The 20585-nt window shown below is 32.1% G+C and overlaps 4 protein-coding genes across 7 annotated transcripts; 2 read left to right on the forward strand and 2 right to left on the reverse strand.

Annotated features, from left to right (window-relative positions):
• Window positions 1–1067: 1067 nt before the first annotated feature.
• Window positions 1068–4693, reverse strand: LOC117204326 (coiled-coil domain-containing protein 102A). The gene is made up of 7 exons (XM_033441603.1): window positions 4355–4693; window positions 3406–4139; window positions 3105–3330; window positions 1910–2119; window positions 1563–1810; window positions 1377–1462; window positions 1068–1306 (listed from the first exon to the last, which is right to left on the reverse strand). Exons 1-7 carry the CDS (start codon window positions 4463–4465, stop codon window positions 1284–1286), a joined length of 1638 nt encoding a protein of 545 aa, XP_033297494.1. The 5' UTR covers window positions 4466–4693; the 3' UTR covers window positions 1068–1283.
• Window positions 4694–5121: 428 nt separating this feature from the next.
• Window positions 5122–7658, forward strand: LOC117204325 (negative elongation factor B). Its single transcript, XM_033441602.1, has 7 exons — window positions 5122–5943; window positions 6015–6182; window positions 6262–6387; window positions 6468–6737; window positions 6811–7095; window positions 7169–7369; window positions 7456–7658. The coding sequence occupies exons 1-7, from the start codon at window positions 5335–5337 to the stop codon at window positions 7606–7608; spliced, it is 1812 nt and encodes a 603-aa protein (XP_033297493.1). The 5' UTR covers window positions 5122–5334; the 3' UTR covers window positions 7609–7658.
• Window positions 7659–7802: 144 nt separating this feature from the next.
• Window positions 7803–10185, reverse strand: LOC117204565 (putative RNA polymerase II subunit B1 CTD phosphatase RPAP2). Of its 3 annotated transcripts, none has more exons than XM_033442085.1 (6): window positions 10011–10185; window positions 9802–9915; window positions 8552–9735; window positions 8335–8495; window positions 8081–8251; window positions 7803–8008 (listed from the first exon to the last, which is right to left on the reverse strand). In XM_033442085.1, exons 2-6 carry the CDS (start codon window positions 9908–9910, stop codon window positions 7849–7851), a joined length of 1785 nt encoding a protein of 594 aa, XP_033297976.1. In that variant the 5' UTR covers window positions 9911–9915; window positions 10011–10185; the 3' UTR covers window positions 7803–7848. The 3 variants fall into 3 exon arrangements, with proteins under 3 accessions (XP_033297976.1, XP_033297975.1, XP_033297974.1); XM_033442084.1 differs by having other exon boundaries at window positions 8552–9739; window positions 9806–9920; XM_033442083.1 differs by having other exon boundaries at window positions 9802–9920.
• A 644-nt stretch (window positions 10186–10829) lies between these two features.
• Window positions 10830–20548, forward strand: LOC117204563 (CCR4-NOT transcription complex subunit 1). 2 transcript variants are annotated; one of them, XM_033442079.1, is made up of 14 exons: window positions 10830–11231; window positions 11794–12006; window positions 12156–12590; window positions 12676–12972; window positions 13056–13999; window positions 14098–14251; window positions 14330–15331; window positions 15405–17042; window positions 17123–17386; window positions 17460–17677; window positions 17764–17970; window positions 18041–18167; window positions 18245–19773; window positions 19854–20548. In XM_033442079.1, the coding sequence occupies exons 1-14, from the start codon at window positions 11130–11132 to the stop codon at window positions 19930–19932; spliced, it is 7209 nt and encodes a 2402-aa protein (XP_033297970.1). In that variant the 5' UTR covers window positions 10830–11129; the 3' UTR covers window positions 19933–20548. The 2 variants fall into 2 exon arrangements, with proteins under 2 accessions (XP_033297970.1, XP_033297971.1); XM_033442080.1 differs by having other exon boundaries at window positions 18041–18161.
• The last annotated feature ends 37 nt before the right edge of the window (window positions 20549–20585 follow it).

The raw sequence follows: 20585 nt of genomic DNA on the forward strand, positions 1-20585 counted from the left end.
GAGTCAGGAACAGGGTTGTGGGCGTTTGATGGATCTCCCTTGGAATTGGCCATCGTTGTGTGATAACGAAGATACGGCCTGATGCTACGAGTATGGACACCACTGATTCGACAATTAACAGCGGTGGTTGGGCACTTGCGATGTTAGTGACGTTGGTCTTAGGTTCGATGACGAATCCACGGTCAACGGGATGAAAGATATACTTGCTCTAACTCAAACTCACTGATCGTCAGGCGCTGCTCCCTTCGTCGGTGGGATCTCAAGAAAAAATGAATTTTCGTCCCAATGATGCCACAGAGGAAAACTATGATGGGGTGTATCTGAGGACACGTGATCATCGGATTCGTCGGGTATAGCCCTCGTTTCGAAAGTAAGGGAAAGTGACGTCGCTGTCAATTGGTCAGTTTGGGACAAAGACTGTCTGTCCGTTTGGAAAATCTTAATTGCCGGAAAAACTCAGATTTTATAGCGGGTCCTCGGGCTAACTGGACTTGTGCTGTGTACGTGCCTCAACATCAGGTATTCATTGTCCTCAGGAACCGTTGGAATGTTTTACTGTCAAGTACCTCTATTGGTATTTCTTTTAATGAAGATCATACTATAACTCCACATCTTTGTTAGGCGAAGCGCCCGTCCCGTTGACCGCGGCTACGTTCGGCGACTGATTGACAGTCGCCTTGAGCCCAAGTTTATTATCACAAATCGCAAACAAGTACAATTGGGCAGGATAACGGCAAATTGTTTAATTACGACTGTAAACTTTAATTATGATTTTACGGATTTTCCCGAAGTTCCAGAGGGACGGCTCCGGTGTCCTTTCATCTCCGACATATATGATTTAAGTTATATACATTATTTATATACATACAGTAAAAATATTTAAAACATAATACATTGGAATGTGAATTTTTACAAATAAGAAATATTTAAAATATTCACAAAAGTGTTCATAGTATAAAACATTACAAAAAGAATTATATATATATACAGTTATATGTAAAATTAATAAGAAAGAGCAAATTATAATACAAACTTGAAAAAATAGTCTAATTTAAACAATAATACAATACTGAAATAGACAATAATATTTCATTATTTCAGTTCAGTTATCAAATAAATAAGTTCTTATACATTTAACAGGGTTTTGACATAATTCAAAAGTATTGCTACATCGACTGGTGTATACATTTTGGAAAATATGGAAAAAATTGCTTTTCACATTCCAAGTTTCACATTTATCATTGCTCGAATTAATTTAATATTATTATTAAAATGAGTGAATACTAGGCCTCCTGTGGCTCATACTCTGAAATAGTATTTATATGATTTATTTATATTTATTAAATTGATACGAAAATCAATATATTGAAACTTACCATTTGCTAATTTGCCATCATTAGTTATACGTAATTTTTCTTCAAGATTTTCTCCTGTTCCTACATCTACCGAATAGGTATCAGTACTGATAACAAATTAATTGTCAATATGAGTTCTATAATTTAATGAAAAAAATGTGGATATATAATATAATCAAGATATTAATAAATATTGTTACCATTTACCTATTTCGAAAATGTTCCAATTGTACATTAGCTGATTTTAACTGTTCTAAGAGATCCTTATTTGCTCGTTGCAATTTACGAACATTGTTAGTTGCAGCATCCACTTCATCTTGAACTGCAGCTAATTCTTTTTTCAATTCCTCTACTCTCGCTCTAACTCTCTTTACTTCTGCTTCATATTGCTCTGATCTTCTCATGGCATGTGAAAGTTCTGTTGTTTTTTCTTCCAGAGATTTTTTCAATATTGTCTAACAATAAACAATAATACAAATGTTTAATTAAATTAGTATAATTATATACTAAACATATATTATATTCAAATTAAAGTGTTAGTACATAGTACAAACCACATTCCTAACTAAAAATTCTTGTTGCAATTGTCTTGTATCGCTGTCTGATGTGGAAACTGGACGTGATCGTCGAGATTCTATCCTTTCTTGTAAATCATTTAATTCATTACGGAGTTGCTTATTTTCACGTTCTAAAGAAATTTTTTCCGTTTCCAAACGTTCTCGTTTTCCCCATTCGGCTGCATTTTCTGCTTGAAGTTTCTCTAACTAAAGTCATATAATCACAAATAATTACAAATATATCAAAGTTTTAAATATATTTCTATATTTATATGTCGGAGAAGAGTCAGGAATAGGGTTGTGGGCGTTTGATAAATCTTCATTAGAATTGGCCATCGTCATGATACAACCAAGGTACGGGTTATTAACACGAGTATGGATACTACAGACTTGACAATCACTCGCGGTGATTAGGCACTCACGACACTAGTGATAATGGTCTTAGGTTCGATAACGAATCCGCGGTCAACGGGATGATAGATATCCTTGCTCACAAAATCCAACTCAAACATGTAAAAGAATGAATTTTCATCCCAATGATGCCACAGAGGAAAACTATGGTGGGGTGTGTCTAAGGACACGAGATCATCGGATTCGTCAAGTATGTATGTATACCTGTAAGTATGTATACCTTCAACCTTATGCATTAAAGTAACCTCATATACATCCAAACTAGCGTCGGTATGTAATCCTATCGGATAATTAGGGTCAAATATCGTTACCACCAAAGCATCAGTCCCAAATTGACCAATTGACAGCGACGTCAATTTCCCGTACTTTCGGAACGAGGACTATACTCGACGAATCCGATGATCTCGTGTCCTCAGACACACCCCATCATAGTTTTCCTCTGTGGCATCATTAGGACGAAAATTCATTCTTTCTTGCGATCTTATCGACGAAGAGAGTAGCGCCTTACGATCTGTGAGTATTACACGTTTGAGTTAGATTTTGTAAGCAAGGATATCTATCATCCCGTTGACCGCGGATTCGTTATCGAACCTAAGACCATTATCACTAGTGTTGCGAGTGCTCAACCGCCGCGGTTGATTGTAGAGTCGGTAGTATCCATACTCGTGTTAGCAGATTGTACCTTTGTTATACCACAACGATGGCCAATTCCAATGAAGATTTATCAAACGCCCACAACCCTATTCCTGACTCTTCTCCGACATATATTTATAAGATATACCTCAGCCCTAAGTTCACACAGACGACGATTCATTCCTTCTCTACTGGAAGCTTCATCAATTATACCAGCTTGTACATCGCTAAGCTTAATTTGAAACCGATCTTTCAGTTCAAGTAATTCTCTTGTAACATCAGCTTTGCTTTCTTCTAATTCTTCACACTGTTCTCTTAATTGTATTATTTCTGCTTTCAATTTTTCCATACTACGATGTAAAGAATTTTTTTCTCTATTAAAATAAAATCCAATTAATTCAGTAAATTGAAGTTAGATATAAACAAATAATAATTTTTCATATTCTTACTCTCTTTCAGTAGAAATAGTTTTTGTAGCTTCATCCAATTTATGTTGGAGTAAAATTATTTTTTGTGCATATGAATCATCTATACGAGTTAGTAATGAAGACGAATTTTTCTCTACATTATCTTCTACAGAATTAGAATCTGCAACCAATCCTGCAATATCTTTATCTAATGAATTAAGAGGGCTCTCTTTATATAATTCTACAGCATGTTTTGGCACTGCACCTTGTAATACATATTCTTCAATATCTCTATCTGGTAAGATACTATGACTTCCTAAGCAAACATTAGAGTCATCAAGAACTTTACAAGTAAGTAAATCTTTCTGAGAATTTACACTTTCACTTTGTTCCACATTATTGTAAAACTTCAATAATTCATCTATACCTAATGTATTTCTTAATTGTGGATCTGATTCTAAAACTGTAAAAATTTGTTGATCAAATTGGCCAGCGTGTTTTAACAATACCATATGTATTTTTTCCATTTCTTTTTTTAATTGTTCATTTTGTAATTCAAGTTCCTGGCATTCGTGTTTATAACTATTTGCATCTTTTACAGCAATTTCTAATTTTGATCTAAGCGTCTTTGCTTCTTCTCTTGCCATATTCCTTTCATTACGTACTTTGCTCCACTTCTCTCGCCAGTTAGCGGTACAATCTGACCACCACCTCATTGTTTTTTCCATTTGTGCAGCTCGCGCTCTTGCTTCCTCAAGCTCTCTTTGTCGTAAAGCCTAAGAATATTGAAAATAAAAAGCTTACTGTAGGTAAATATTATTCTAGTATTAAAATAAATATATGTAATCATTGCTATTGTTTATACAGAAATAAGTAAGAGTAAAATGTTTTTAAAATTTCATATGTATAGAGTGTAATTTATTTTTTATGTAAAGTAACAAGAACAAATTGTTATGATTCAAAAATAAGAGTAACAAATTTTAACTATTACCTCTTTAGTTTCCCATTCACTATCCACATAGCGTGATGAAGATGGTACATTAACATCGTGTTCTTTCATATATCGTCGAGAAGACGTTCCACTAGCTGTTGATTGTGCCATAGTAACCTAAAATGCTACTATCTTATGAATGAATGTACGTTAAACAGTATATATTCCCTCTCGAATCAGATCACTTAACAAATTTAGAGACAATTTCTGTATCTTATTTATACTTTAATTTACATTATATTTAAGAGAATAGCAATCTGAATACAATACTTGAGTAAATTTGATCTTTATACATCACATAGTATATTTATCTGAGCTGACATTTGTGTTATCTATATATAAATATACATATACATATATAGCTATAGGTACATATTTCGTAAAAGGAAACAGAATAAGTATAAATAGGTGAGGTGTATAAGTCGTGTCCGTGATGATTGTGGCTGGTGGCTGTAGATGTCGCTGCTGGGGGTACTGCCATATTTTCTTCCTATTTAGAATCGTGGAATAAAAATCTGACTCAGTCGCTGGAATTCGGATCCTGCGTTCCGAACGTTCGTAATCTATTGCGCTAACCTCTGCGCTACCGTCGTCCGTTAGTTGTTTATGTCGAGTAGCGGTATTTGTGCTGTCAAGTGATGCCGCATAGGTATATTCTTTCTATTCACTGTTGGTTTAAGCAGGTATATATATAAATTCAATAAGAAGTTATTGCTAAATTTATTGTGATATTGTAATGATGTGTAACAATATACTGATAATTTCAGGTTATATAAAAGTAATACAAAATTATTTATATGATGAGAAATCGTATTTGATAAATAATTGCAATTAAAAATGAAAAATATTTAGAAATGATTCTTTGTACATCTTAAAATATATCGCAATTATTAAAAAATTTATTGAATCATATAATATTACATTATAATTCTGTATTCATTTGTGTGTAAAGATATTCCATATAAATAAACAAAACAGTAATGAATACTGTGAAAAATAGTTGTGAGATTGGAAATGGTTTGGATGATCTTGGTATACCTGGACAAGGTTTCTTAAGAGATGCTTTAACAAGTTGTACAGACCCGCTAAAAGCAATTGAAGAATTTCAGTTAGAAAATGGTATTTTATTACCATCTTTACGTCCAATGTTACCTTTACTTGATCTTCATGGAGTAAGAAGACTAGATTTTCATGCATCAGTTCTTGAAGAATTAAGAGAAAAATTAATAAAAAGAATTAATGAAATTGGAACAGAAAGAGCAGACAGAGGTTCAGCAGGTGACAGAAGATTAAAAGAATTATTGTCCAAAAGTTTTCCAGCTGTAAGAGTTGCAGCACTAAGGCCAGTTGTTATGTGTATTTTAAGAAATACTCCACACATAGAAGATAAATATTTACGAGTACTTGTTCGAGAAAAAGAATTATACAATGATGCAGACACTGAAGTTAAACGTCAAATTTGGAAAGATAATCAGAGTTTATTTGGAGATGAAGTTTCTCCATTATTTAGTCGATATATCATTGAGAAAGAACAAATATTATTTGATCATCGAAACTTAAATAGTCTTTTCTTTATGCCTTCTCCCAAGGTATAGTATGTTAGAAATAAATATTCATTAAAAAAATTGTGAATTTCTAATTATATAATTTATATATTTAGGTAAGAAGACAAGGTGAAGTAGTACAAAAACTAGCACATATGATTGGACATAGTGTAAAATTATATGACATGGTATTACAATTTTTAAGAACTTTATTTTTACGTACAAAAAATATACATTATTGTACATTAAGAGCAGAATTATTAATGGCCTTACATGATTTAGAGGTAAATTTGTATCATTTTAAATTACTTATACAATATTATGCAAAATGAATATAATATTATTTAAATATTAAATATTTAGGTACAAGATATTATTTCTGTTGATCCATGTCATAAATTTACTTGGTGCCTTGATGCATGTATTAGAGAAAAGAATGTTGACATTAAAAGATCCCGTGAATTACAAGGTTTTTTGGATAGTATTAAGGTATGTAATAAAAATATTTGCATTTAATAATACCTATTTACTTATTGATAGAAAGTAAAATGATCTGCATTTTTCTACAGAGAGGTCAAGAACAAGTCTTGGGTGATCTAAGCATGATATTATGTGATCCATATGCAGTAAATTTCCTTGCTAGTAGCGCAATCAAAATTGCACTTCATTTGATAAATGGTGAAGCACTGCCTAGAGAAAATGCAGTTCTTGTATTGTTACTCAGAATGCTTGCATTAGGTTTATCTGCTTGGCAAATGATTGATTCGCAAGATTTTAAGGAACCGAAACTAGATAGTCAAGTTGTGACAAAATTTCTACCTGCACTTATGTCTTTAATGGTAAACTTACATAGGCTGTATATAGTAATACGTAATTTTAAATAAATGTAATAATTAGTAATTCATATTTTAGGTCGATGATCAAATAAGACAATTAAATTGTAAACTTCCGCCTGATGAGAGAGAAAGTGCAATTGCTATAATAGAACATTCTGGTCCTCCTCCTGATGCTTGTCAAGCATATGCACAACTTTCAGGAGTTGCTGCTGTTTTGTCTATGTATTATGCATTACATGTAGGAGGTGGTGGTGGAATAGGAAGAGGTAGAGGTGATGCTAGGGGTTTAATGAGAGTATTAGCTACTTTACCAAATTGTCAAGCACAACGTGCATTTGAAGATCCCTTTTTACACACTTTAGTAAGTACATTTTACTTAAAACTTAATAATCATTGATAGCATAATAATTAATTAATTTGCACATGATTTGCAGGTATCATTATTAATATTAAATATGGCTGATGAATTTCCTAATGAATCATTCTGTACAGTCATCTTTGACGAATTTTTCTTAGCTGGATTAGGCAGAGACAATGTTACACGCCATTTATTAAAGTTACTTTGGTACATCCATCTAAAGTTACCTCCGACTCGTCTTCATACGCTAATAAAAGCACTCCAACCAACTAGTCAGGTAATATATTTTTATTAAAAGAAAAAGATAAAGTTATATTATATCATAACTATATAACAGTTTCATAACCTCATGTATGATTTCAGCATAATGAAGCAGTACATAGTCTTTATGAAGCTTTACGTGATAAAATTGGGAATCGCTCTACGGAGGATCAATTAACAACAACACAAATAGATACATTAGGTCTTGAATGTCCACCCTCTCCTCTTACTGGCGTACCTACACCAGCATTGTAAACATAATGTAACATTTTTTATTAATATATGTAAAAATAAAACTTAATTATGAAACTTATGAACAGTTAGTTTTTTACGTTGCACGTTTCTTTAATTTTAATGAATAATGAATGTAAAACATAATAAAAATTTCATATGTATATCTTTATTCTACTTATATTATTCAAATACAATATTCAAAGAATAGAATTCAAATGTTATATAATATGCATGATTTAAACGACATTAGTATTTTTATTATTATACAGGTATTTGTTTATCTGTATTATTAATTAATTCCATTACTAGTCTGTCTAAATAATTTGAATCCAACTTGTATGACATTAAAATCATTGAGATGTACATTGATGCTTGTTTGCTTAACAATACAAATTTTAGCTCAGGATCTATCATGCTCAACCTAAGTAAAATATATTAAAACATTAATCATTTTTATGATAATTAAATATCTACAGTTTATTGAAATACTTACATTTTAATGATAATAAGACCCACAAGAGTCCATTCAGCTGTTTTAAAAATAACATTTGCAGCAGACAATGAGAAAGTGTTAATTAATGCTTTAATTAAAGTACTCTTTTCTCTGCTGTATATATATTGTGGTAATTTATTACTAGCTAAAGCACATAATAGGTCAGGTAATCTATAACAAAAAAAAATATAAAATAAACATATTTATAAAATTATAAATTAAGAATATTAAAGAAACATAGAAGATCATATTACATTTTATTAAGTTTGTCTAAAAATATTCGACGTCGAAGTATTTTAGGTGCATGTGCTTCTGTTAAAGGTAATATTGGAGTAAAATCATTATCCTGATCAGTAACTTCTGTAGTGTTTTTGTGATTTTCTATAATCATACTCCCTTTATAAAATGCCCGAACCTACAAATGATACTTATGTTAGAAATTCCTTACTTTTTAAATTAAGCTGTACATACTTTTAATTCCATTTTTTCCCCCTCTTCTTGAAGAACACATAAATGAGGTAGTGGTTTTAAAGAATTTGTTGTTAAATCTACATGGATGTCTTTTTCATCTTCCAACTGCAATTTATTTAATTTTTTACACAAATGCATGTATCTATCATGTTGAACTATATTTTCTAACAATTGATTTTTAATATCTTCATTTCCTAATAATAAAGAAATTGTATCTTCAGTAATCCAATTCCTTACATTATGTTCAATATGAATTGCAAGATTATAAAATTTATTTGACTGATTTTCTTTAGTAGAATTTTGTTGCTTATTTTTTTTATTTTTATTTTGTTTTATTTTTTGTATAGGATCTTTATTACTAATAACAGTATTATATTTTGAAATAGTTGTATTATCCTCTGTTCCTGATGTTTCAAGTAACTCATTTTGTTCTTTATTTTCTGTATTTTGATTTTTGTCTTTATTTACAAGAGTAGCACAATTATTTACATTTGTAGTATTTTGAATTTCTGTATAATCTAGTAAGCTATTAGCTTCTATGGTACATATTCTTTTAACAGTATTATCATTTATGTAGTCTTTAGCAGTGCTACCTTTATCTTCTGAATTAATAGATACTTTCTTCACATCTACAGGTTCCTTAACACCATTTTCTGGAAACTCTTTTAAAATACCAGGTTTTTCAATAATATTTTTTGCTACATTTTCACTACTTCTTGGGGACATTTTTATTGTATATTCATCATGTGCTTCAACTTCTGAAGATTTACTGAGAAGTGTATTTTCTGTACTTTTGCATGTTTTATTATTTTGTACATGTTCATCTGTGTTTTCAGAATTCAGTACCATTTCTATATCTCTCACATGAATTTCATCTCTAAGCATACTTTCTTTTAATTCGTCTTTGTTTAACAATATTTTAAATTCTGGTATTTCTTCTTTATCTCTCAACCATAATGGACTCGTGGGCATTTGTTCTAATAAGTAATTTGAAGCTCCATAACAATGTGAACTACAAAAATTTTTACGCCTTGTTATATCATAAACCTTATTTTTTGTTGTTGATATATGGTATCGTTGATCAATTATTTTTGTTAATGCATTACTACATAATACATAGCCACATAATTTGATTATAGCCCTTTCCTCAATTACATCTTCCATGTGACTTTTGTTAATATATCCTAACTGTAAAAAATTGATAATTATTTAAAGTAAATGTCAAATTATTTAAACACATAAAAATATACTTACATTAGTCAAAAGCCATTGGAAATCTATTTTTGGTTCTAGAAGGTGTTCAACAATTCTAAGAGCTTTTGCATCACATTGTTTCTTTTTAATTATTACTAATTGCATTTGTGCTTTACTTAAAAAATGTAATAAATTAGTATATATTACATATATTTTTTATATTTCAATTATATTTTTAAATACATTTATGCAAAGTAAATCTTACCTCATCTTCTTTTTCACTTTTTTCCTTTCAAAAGTTTCTTTTCTAATATTAGACATCTCCATTTTTAAATAATAATTACAAGAAAATCTATTTTTATAGAATCTTTATTAGTCACAACTCAGCCTACTCTTGTGTACTATTGGTACTATTACTCTACTAGTGATCTATTTTATACAATATCTCATTTTAGAAGCAGATATGTCTGGAAAACGTAAGATAAAAAAATTCCTGCATTTTAGGAATAATAAAAAATAATAGAATAACTGAATTATAATAAAATCAAGTTGTAAATCAGATTTTAAAACTATTCTTCACACAAATATATAGTACCTAATAAAAAGTAGAAAATTTAAAAATATAAAAAAATGGAGTGAACATTTTTCATATAATATTATTTATACCAGTTTATGTTTCTACTAAGATTCACTTATATTATTTAGTAGAGCATCATTGCTATTTTTTATTTTATATACTTAACGCTAATGTTCGAATGTGATTAAGTAAGAATTTACAATTTTATCATCTCTTGAAAAATATTTTAGTAAATATACATATCTATTTTTCACTAAAATAATGATTATAGTAAAGTTGGTCAACCTGTTTACGTAATTAATTAATCAAAGTCCAAACAAATTTAGTTGTTTTCTTAATCGTATATGATTGTAAAATAAAAAAATGAATTGACATGCTCTTTATAATAGAATTTATAAGAAAATTTTTTACAATTATGTAAAAATTAGTAATATAACATATAAGAAAATGTAATAGATTTTCATTCGAACGTTAACGCTCTCTAGTGACGATTTAAAGAAACATTGAACCGGCTGTCTTGTAGAGGTAGAAGTCTACCGAAGTAGATGGAAAAAAAGACCAGTAAAGTGTGACTGGTTATATGGTGTGATTTTGGAGTAGTGTTACGTTTTGAGTATTATCTTGTTGTGCTCGCCATGACGTTGGTTTGAAATTGTATTTCAAAATATTAATCCCGATGTTGGTCGCAGGACTGTGCCAATGTAGTTTTCATGCTTTTAACGAGGAGAGAATCCGGGGAGGCAATTCGTGGATACCGAAGAAAGCTTCAAACGTGTTTGAAGCTTTCGAGGTCGTATTCATGGAACTATGAACCTGGACTCGTTATCTTTTACTTTGTCACAAATCAGTTATTTGGTTACGAATTTAAATAAGAAAAATTTTCGAGACAGCTGCCAAGAAATATCAGTTGTAAGTAGAAAAAAACCTGTTGTACTACTGCATCTCTTATGTCCACCCCTTCCACCTTCTATTCATCACACGCCGTCCTCGGAACAACGCAATATGCTTCGTGAATATTATTACAGATTCCATTTAATTTCAATTATTAAAGTGAACATCTTCACAAAAAAAAAATAAATGTGGATTTATATATAGATTAATAAACTTATTCTATAAGTAATGGCAATTGAATATTCACGCGGCATGAAATACATCTTGAACTTAGCCTCTTTCCGTAATTTGTATGTATTCCAACGTATTATTTCGAACGATGAAACTCTGTATATTTTTCAATGCTCCCTTCTAAAACATAAATAATAATAATAATGTTTCAGTTACTTAACAAATATAATAGTTGTAAAATACTTATTTGTTTGAAGTTATTTTGAAATATATTATAATCTTTTCTCAGTTTTATTTCTGTTACTGAATATGTGATAATGCCGTAGAGGTCATATCTAATATATTCATGTTTATATACATATTTTATATATGATAATTCATCATTCTAAAATGTATTATTGTATTCTAGCTGGTGCAGTGGAAGGGTTTGGAGGCAGACAGACATTTGCTGCGCTCTTTACTCTCGTGCATCGACTTTTCTACAGGAGAGTCACCAGAATTAAGTGCGAGAGATTACTTTCAAGTGCAACTTCTAAAACAAGAGTGTACTAATCTTCTTAGCAAACCTTCTTTTATTTCTAATCTGTGCTTTGCTATAGACCATCCATTTCATCAACAAAAGGTATATTTTACTTTTTATTTTGGTAAAGATTATCAGAATTGGTGTGTGTATATGTGTATATTTATATAAATTGATATATATTAAACATTTCTTTATATCACATTCTTTTAAAACAAACAACTTTTGTTAATTTTAACTTTATCTTTTAGACTTTGAACCCATCACCAAAGTTTTTTTTACGTTTAAAAAAGGCACTTGGGTTAACTCTGGTACAAGAAGTTGCATTTGCGATTGCATTGCTCCATTCTGAAAATACTGAAATTCGTACATTAGCTCTAGAGCACGTACAAAAACAGCTGCCTGAATTGATAAAAAATTATATTAATTCTGAAACAAGCAACAGACATCACGAAGAAGGATTGCACGATTCATTACCTGAAGTTCTTCATCTTATATTGTCTCAAGCTTTTCATTCAGCCAATCAATTTGGCCTTTCATCTGAAGCAAAAGAAAAATTTCTCAAGAATTTGAGGCGCGATTTTCCCCGTGAGCTGGTACCAGTGGTGCTAGCACCACTCTTGTACCCAGACAACGGGGAAACTCCGCAAACCAAAATCGAACTAAACATGGCTGTTAATCAAATGGTAATACAAATAATAATAACTGTATAATTATTGTAATATATTATATATTAAAAATCTTTTAATACATGTAATATGTCTATTTTAGGATGGGAATTCTCTAGTAGAATTGATTATGGAATTAGGATATGGATTCACTAACAGTGTTGAAGAATGTCGATCAGCTTTGGCTGGTTTAGGGGCTCGAGAAATATCTCCAACATGCGCAGCAAGGGTTTTAGGTCATATGGCACGTAGCTGTAGTAGTCTTGATGATGCTGGAGGATTACAATCATTTTGGGGTAATTCAGGAGCTACACAAGATGCAAATAAGGAAAAATCAAGTGATAATGCTGCTCCTACTACATGGAATGTTGAAGTTTTTGTTCAAGCTTTAAAAGAAATTGTAATCTTTAGTAACTGATATCTAATAACTTTATGTATTAAATTAAGTATTTAATTTTAATTTATGTTCATTGTTAATTACAGCAATCAACATTATCTTGGAATGAAGTGATAGTTAAACTAGATCATGCAGAATTTGTTATCAAAGATAGACAAGGATTGAATTTGTTGATCACAGGATTAAGGTTGGGATTGCAACATCAAGGATATCCTCCAGATATGTTTCCCGTGGAACTTTTTTATCGTCATTGGGATAACATAGAAGGACAGTTTTCTTTAGTGCAACAAATTTTAAAGTGCCCTGATATATTTTGTTTCGCCGATTATCCATATCATTCTGTAACTGTTGATGTATTGAAAGCAGCACCAGAGAGTGACAGTAAGGAAGCACAAACTTGGAGGTCCTTAAATGTAGTTGAATTACTCTTGCATATGGCAGAAAGAGGACTGTATGGACCAGTTCAAGAAATATTTAAATGGCCCATTCAACACTGCCCTGATGTTCTTGTATTAGCATTATTACAAATTAGTGCTCCTATTACAATACTTAGACAAGAATTACTTAGTACATTAATGCCTATTTTTCTTGGGAATCATCCAAATTCAGCTGTTATTCTACATCATGCATGGCATGGAAATACAGTTAAAATAAAATCTATTATTATGCATGCTATGGCAGAATGGTATATACGTGGAGATCATGATCAAACAAGACTATCTCGTATTCTTGATGTTGCTCAAGACCTCAAAGCATTAACTCATTTATTGACTGCTCAATCGTATCCATTTGTTATTGATCTAGCCTGTTTGGCTTCAAGAAGAGAATATTTAAAATTAGAAAAATGGTTGACTGATAAAATTAGAGAACAAGGAGAAGTTTTTGTTACTGCTTGTGTAAAGTTTTTACAAAGACGTTGTCCTCAAGTAATGGGACCTGGTATAAAGGAAGATCTTACAGTACCAAAAGCAAGTCAACTTCCACAAGAAACACTAACAACAATGCTTGCTTGTTTGCAAGTATGCGCTGGGTATGTTTTACTGTTTTTGTATTCTAAATGTTTTTAATATAAATAATATTTCCTTATTATTAATATTTTTTTTATTTCCCCTCTTTTTTATTTTACAGAAGTGTATCTCAAGAATGTTCCGAGGCAATAATGACAATGGTACAAAATTGTAGTCTAATGTTGAGTAAAAGTACAATGAGTAGACCTCCACCACCAGGAGTTTTACGACATCGTGGATTGGAACCTTTTAATCCAGCAACTTTGGGAGGACAGGTATCGAAATTAATGTAATTTCTTATATTTACTTGTACACTAATCTTATATATAAATATATCTTATTTAATTTTGTAGTTGTTTTCTTCAAAACAAGTGGATCCGCTTGGAAATTTAAGTTCAAGTCTTGCATCTATTGGTTTGGGTTCCAGTCTTGGTCCACCAAGTAGTTCTGCGTTTAATTTATCAGGTGCACTTGGACCTTTAGTATCAGCACCTGGCTCTCCATCTCGTCTCATGGGACCTTCTCCAAGTCCATTTCCAATGTTACCGTTATCTTCACAGTTGCATTCAGGACCAGTTGGTACGCAAGGACCATCTGTTTTACCTGGAAGTACAACAATCGGAGGATTAGGACGACTTGGACCACCAACAGGCATTGAAAAAGCAAGAATACCTGAAGCATCGAACTTATTTCCTGATATGGCACAAAATGTTTCCAAAGAAATTGAAGATGAAGCAAACAGTTACTTTCAGCGAATATACAACCATCCACCACATCCTACCTTATCAATTGATGAAGTTCTTGATATGTTAAAAAAATTTCAAGATTCTGGTAGTAAAAGAGAGAGAGAAGTATTCAACTGTATGTTGCGAAACTTATTTGAGGAATATCGATTTTTTCCTCAATACCCAGATAAAGAGTTGCAAATTACGGCACAATTATTCGGAGGAATTATCGAAAGAGGATTGATTAGTAGCTATATGACACTTGGATTAGCTCTGAGATTTGTATTGGATGCACTTAGGAAACCAGAAGGCAGCAAGATGTATTACTTTGGCATAACAGCTCTGGATCGGTTCAAAAGCCGTTTAAAAGACTACCAAACATACTGTGATCACGTCAGGGCAATTCAACATTTCAGTGAGTTCCCACCACATTTAATTGAGTATATAGAATATGGATTCCAGGGGCAGGAGCCTCCCACAAGACCTCAAGGTCCAGTTCTCCCAAAATCTTTAGCAGCTATGCTGGCACCAGTTACTACACCATATAAAACTATTACAACAACAACAATAACGACAAGCACTACTCAAGCGAAATCATCCACGACTCCAACCACCTCTCTCTCAGCCAGAGTAAGTAAAATATAAATTTGAGAACTGCATAATACATTTTCATTGTTACTTATGATTTTTTCTTTAATTTTAGCCTTCTATTGCTAATGCAACAAACATTGATACGTTATTAGTAGCAACCGATAAAGAAGAAAAGATAACAACACCTCCAGAAGCTTTGCAAGATAAAACAGCATTCATCTTCAATAATCTTAGTCAACTTAATTTACAACAAAAATGTGACGAAATTCGAGAAATTGTCACAGAAGAGTATTGGCCTTGGATGGCTCAGTATTTAGTAATGAAACGTGCAAGCATAGAATTAAATTTCCATGCTTTATATTCAAATTTTCTGGACTGTTTGAAATTACCAGAAGTGTACAAAATGGTTACTAGAGAAACATTTAGAAACATAAAGGTTTTATTACGGAGTGATAAAGGAATAGCGAATTTTTCTGATCGCTCACTTTTAAAAAATTTAGGTCATTGGCTAGGAATGTTAACTCTTGGCAGAAATAAACCGATTTTACACATTGATATAGATCTAAAAAGTTTACTTGTCGAAGCATATCACAAAGGTCAACAAGAACTTCTTTATGTTGTTCCATTTGTTGCTAAAGTACTTGAAAGTTGTGCAAAAAGTCGTGTTTTTCGTCCACCTAATCCTTGGACAATGGCAATTATGAATGTATTAGCAGAATTACATCAAGAACCAGACCTAAAATTGAATTTAAAATTCGAGATAGAAGTATTATGCAAAAATTTAAGCATTGATGTAGGTGAATTAAAACCTGCGCTTTATTTAAAAGATCCAGAAAAATTACGGAACTTAGAATATCAGCTATCACATCCTAATAAAAAGTCTGAATCAAACAACAATCAGCAACAAACACAAGGTCCTATTGAAGAATTGGTTGGTCCTACTACAGCTGGAACTATTGTTCCACAAACAGCTCCAGCAAATACAACACCATCTTTACCTACTGGTCCACCAGAGCCGCGTTTTAATTATATGGATATTTCTGTAACAGGGATTGCTAATATTTCTCAACATATCACCATTAATAATAATTTGCCATTATTCCAAACGCACCCACATTTGAAACAATTTGTTCGTCCAGCTGTTGAAAGAGCAATTCAAGAATGGATTCATCCTGTAGTTGATCGATCGATCAAAATAGCTCTAACCACTAGCGAACAAATTGTGAGAAAAGACTTTGCATTAGATCCAGAAGAAGTTCGAATGAGAACAGCAGCAAGACATATGGTTCGTAATTTAACTGCTGGAATGGCTATGATTACTTGCCGTGATCAAGTTTTGGCGTCAATTAGTACAAATTTAAAACAAGCTTTTTTAACTGCAATGATGGGCACCACCCCACAACAAAAAGAACTTGCAGAACAAGCAGCTAATGTAGTAGCTGCTGATAATATGGAACTTGCTTGCGCATTTGTACAAAAAACAGCTATTGAAAAGGCAATTCCAGAAATGGATAAACGTTTATTGAATGAAATTGAATTACGAAAAATTGCACGGCAAGAAGGAAGAAGATATTGCGATCCATTACTTAAATATCAAGCTGAGAGAATGCCTGAACAAATAAGACTAAAAGTTGGCGGAGTGACGCCTCAACAAATGGCTGTTTATGAAGAATTTGCGAGGAATATTCCAGGATTCTTACCACTATCTGAACGAGACACACAAGCTTTGTTAATGCCAAAACCTGTTACAGTATGTATTCCATATTCTATATGTCGTATATTTATAATTCTTATATAATATTGTTTATTTAAAATACTTTTTTCTTAAAGGAACCTACTGTAACTGCATTTGCTGCTAATCCAGCAGTTGCAGTAGCGACGGCACAACAAGTTGCTGCATATGCAGCAGCTGTGAGTAACGATGAAGTTGGAGCTATGTTAGAAAAACTTGCAGCTGAAGTTGAAGTATTGCTTGCTGCAATGGGTCCAGTTACACCTCCTCCACAACATGCTGCTCTTCACAGTCTCTTAGATTCTATTATCCTAACACGAAGATCAAGAGATGCAGGCGCTGCTATGACATTACTTAAAAAAGTAAATTATTACAAATTATATTATTTAAGTATGTAATCTACATTATATGCAATCTATATATCTCTAATTCTAGGCTGTAGAAGGTTTATTAGATGGCCCTACCATTACCAGCGGTGTAATAGATTCAGAAATTATATTGCGATATAGAGAACTTCATCTACGTATTTTAAAATGTTTACAAGATCCACGTGCCTATGGCATGCAATGGACAAACAAACACATTACTCGGTGTTTAACTGAGTGTCGAGAAGAGTTTCGATACAACTTCGAAGCTGTCGATTATCTTATCAGGTATTCTATTTTTCATAATATATTATTAAATTATTAAATTTATTTGAGTGATAAAATATAAATAGTACCGTTACTATCTTTTTTAGGTCTCATTTAATTAGTCTTCCACAGTATGATTTAGCTTTGGCTCAAGCTATAGATTCTGGAAATTCTATGGCGACAGCATTTGCTATGCAGTTGGTGCAACTTTATTTAATTGATGAAAGACAAACTACACATGTTGCCGAATCTGACCTATTTCACACAATTGAAATACTTGCCCGAATAGCTCACCACAGAGCACCACCTGAAGGGTGACTATTAATATTACGATATTAATTAGTGCAGAATTAATTCAAATAAAACATATATTTTTTTTTTCAGAATTTTACTGTTTAGACTGACAAATCTGATAGAATCATTGCGCCTAAATCATGATACAGGAGTATTAGCAGACAGAGCTCCTGCTGGCCCTACGGCGCATATTCATTCTGGAATTCTACAGGTGAGAGTAAGTAAATTCTGCCAATCTTAAGGCACCAAGAACACACGTTTGTATTTACAATTTATGTTATTTATTTTTTACAGGCTCGTGACTTTGACGATCCACCTGGATTGATGGAAAAGACGGAATATTTGTTACGCGAATGGATCTCAATGCATCATAATCCAACGCATGCTCGTGATCCCACGAAAGCTTTCGGAATGTTTGTCCATCAAATGAACATTCATGGAATCCTTAAAACAGACGATCTCATAACAAGATTCTTTAAGTTGAGTACTCAGATGTGTGTCGATTCGTGTTATCGTGCTTTAGCTGAGACAAATTCTGTAGAATGTATTGTTCGTGCGAAATGTTTCCATTCGTTGGATGCTTTCGTTCGTTTGATCGCACTTCTGGTAAAACATTCTGGTGACAGCACAAACACTCATACAAAAATTAATTTACTGAACAAGGTTTTGGGAATCGTTGCTGGTGTATTACTACAGGATCAGGAAATGCGAGGAACTGATTTTCAACAATTACCGTATCATAGAATTTTCATCATGCTTTTTTTGGAACTTTGCACCCCTGAACCTGTATTGGAAGCAATAAATTATCAAGTATTAACTGCTTTCTGCCATACGCTACATATACTTAGACCAGCCAAAGCTTCAGGATTTTGTTACGCTTGGTTGGATATAGTTGCACACAGAGTTTTTATTGGACGTACGCTTGCGATTACACCACAACAAAAATGTTGGGGCATGTATGCGCAACTTTTAATTGATCTCTTTAAGTACCTTGCATCATACCTTCGAAACACGGAACTTGCAAAGCCTGTTCATACATTATACAGAGGAACAGTTAGAGTACTATTAGTCTTATTACACGATTTTCCTGAATTTCTTTGTGAATATCACTATGGATTTTGTGATGTAATTCCACTTAATTGCACACAGATGAAAAATATTATTTTAAGTGCATATCCAAGAAGTATGCGGTTACCTGATCCATTCACGCCGAATTTAACAGTTAATCTGCTACAACAAGCAACACATACCCCCCGAATATTGACAAATTTTGCATCTATGATACAGCCATTAAGTTTCAAAAAAGAACTTGATTCGTATTTAAAAGCGCGAGCTCCAGTTACTTTCCTTTCTGAATTGCGTAGTAATTTACAAGTGTCTCAAGACACCGGTTTTCGCTATAATATTCCATTAATGAACGCTCTCGTACTTTATGTTGGGACACAAGCTATATCTTTTATTCGCAGTAAAGGACATACGCCTAACATGTCTGCTATCGCACATTCTGCACATATGGATATATTTCAAAACTTGGCAGTGGATCTTGATACAGAAGGCCGTTATTTATTCATAAATGCAATTATGAATCAGTTGCGGTATCCTAACACCCATACGAATTACTTCTGTTGTACACTTCTGTACTTGTTTGTTGAAGCTAATACGCAAGCGATACAAGAACAAATTACAAGAGTTATTCTTGAAAGACTTGTTGTAAATAGACCTCACCCATGGGGTCTTCTTGTTACTTTTGTTGAACTTATCAAAAATCCAACATACAAATTCTGGACGCATGAATTTATTCACTGTGCACCAGAAATTGAAAAGTAAGTTATTAATGATAATTGTGTATTTTATTATTTTGATTTTTCATATAATGTATATTTTTTTATTTATATTGTTTCAGGTTATTCGATTCAATAGCTCATTCGTGTAGGAACCTAAAAGATTTAGAATCCATTCGGGAACCGAATATCCCAGAGTGATAGGACGCTTTATTTTTCATTGTCGATTTGTGTACAGTAAAAAAGAAGAACATAAATAATAAGAATCGCGTGTAAAAAGTTGTTAATGTACGGATAGATGTACCATACTTTGGGCTTAACTTTTGGTGGATAGATATTGAATAATCGTATATTAAGTGTATCAATTGAGCTAGAATAAGCGAGATTACTATTATGTTAATATTTTAATAAAAATATTGTTGCATCGATCAGAAAGCAACGAACATTCAACCTCACAAAATGTGTCTTTTGAACAGTGTACTTGAGACAGTGTGTTACCACGACATTGTAATATTATAGCACAAATGTCAGTATAATGCGTATCATAATGAAGAAGAGGAAGTCAAGACAGCAAGGGTGTTCAAGAAGTAATAGTGAATTTTTGTAGGTTAAATTGAATATAAATGTAATATGAATAAGTGGTATATTGAATCAATACCAAAATTAATATGTTGTACTATGTAAGTCATTTAGGGAGTATTTGCAGAATGTATGGTGCACCTGAAAATCTGTAATATAGTATATAATTACTAGTATACATTGATGTAATTTTTTAAGAATTGTAGCTACGAAAAAAGATAAAGCTGATTAATTAAAATGTGGTTTAAGTAATCCTTTGCTTTATATGTTAAGTA

The sequence above is a fragment of the Bombus bifarius genome, unplaced genomic scaffold (assembly GCF_011952205.1).
Source record: "Bombus bifarius isolate JDL3187 unplaced genomic scaffold, Bbif_JDL3187 scf7180000007978, whole genome shotgun sequence".
Lineage (NCBI taxonomy): Eukaryota > Metazoa > Arthropoda > Insecta > Hymenoptera > Apidae > Bombus > Bombus bifarius.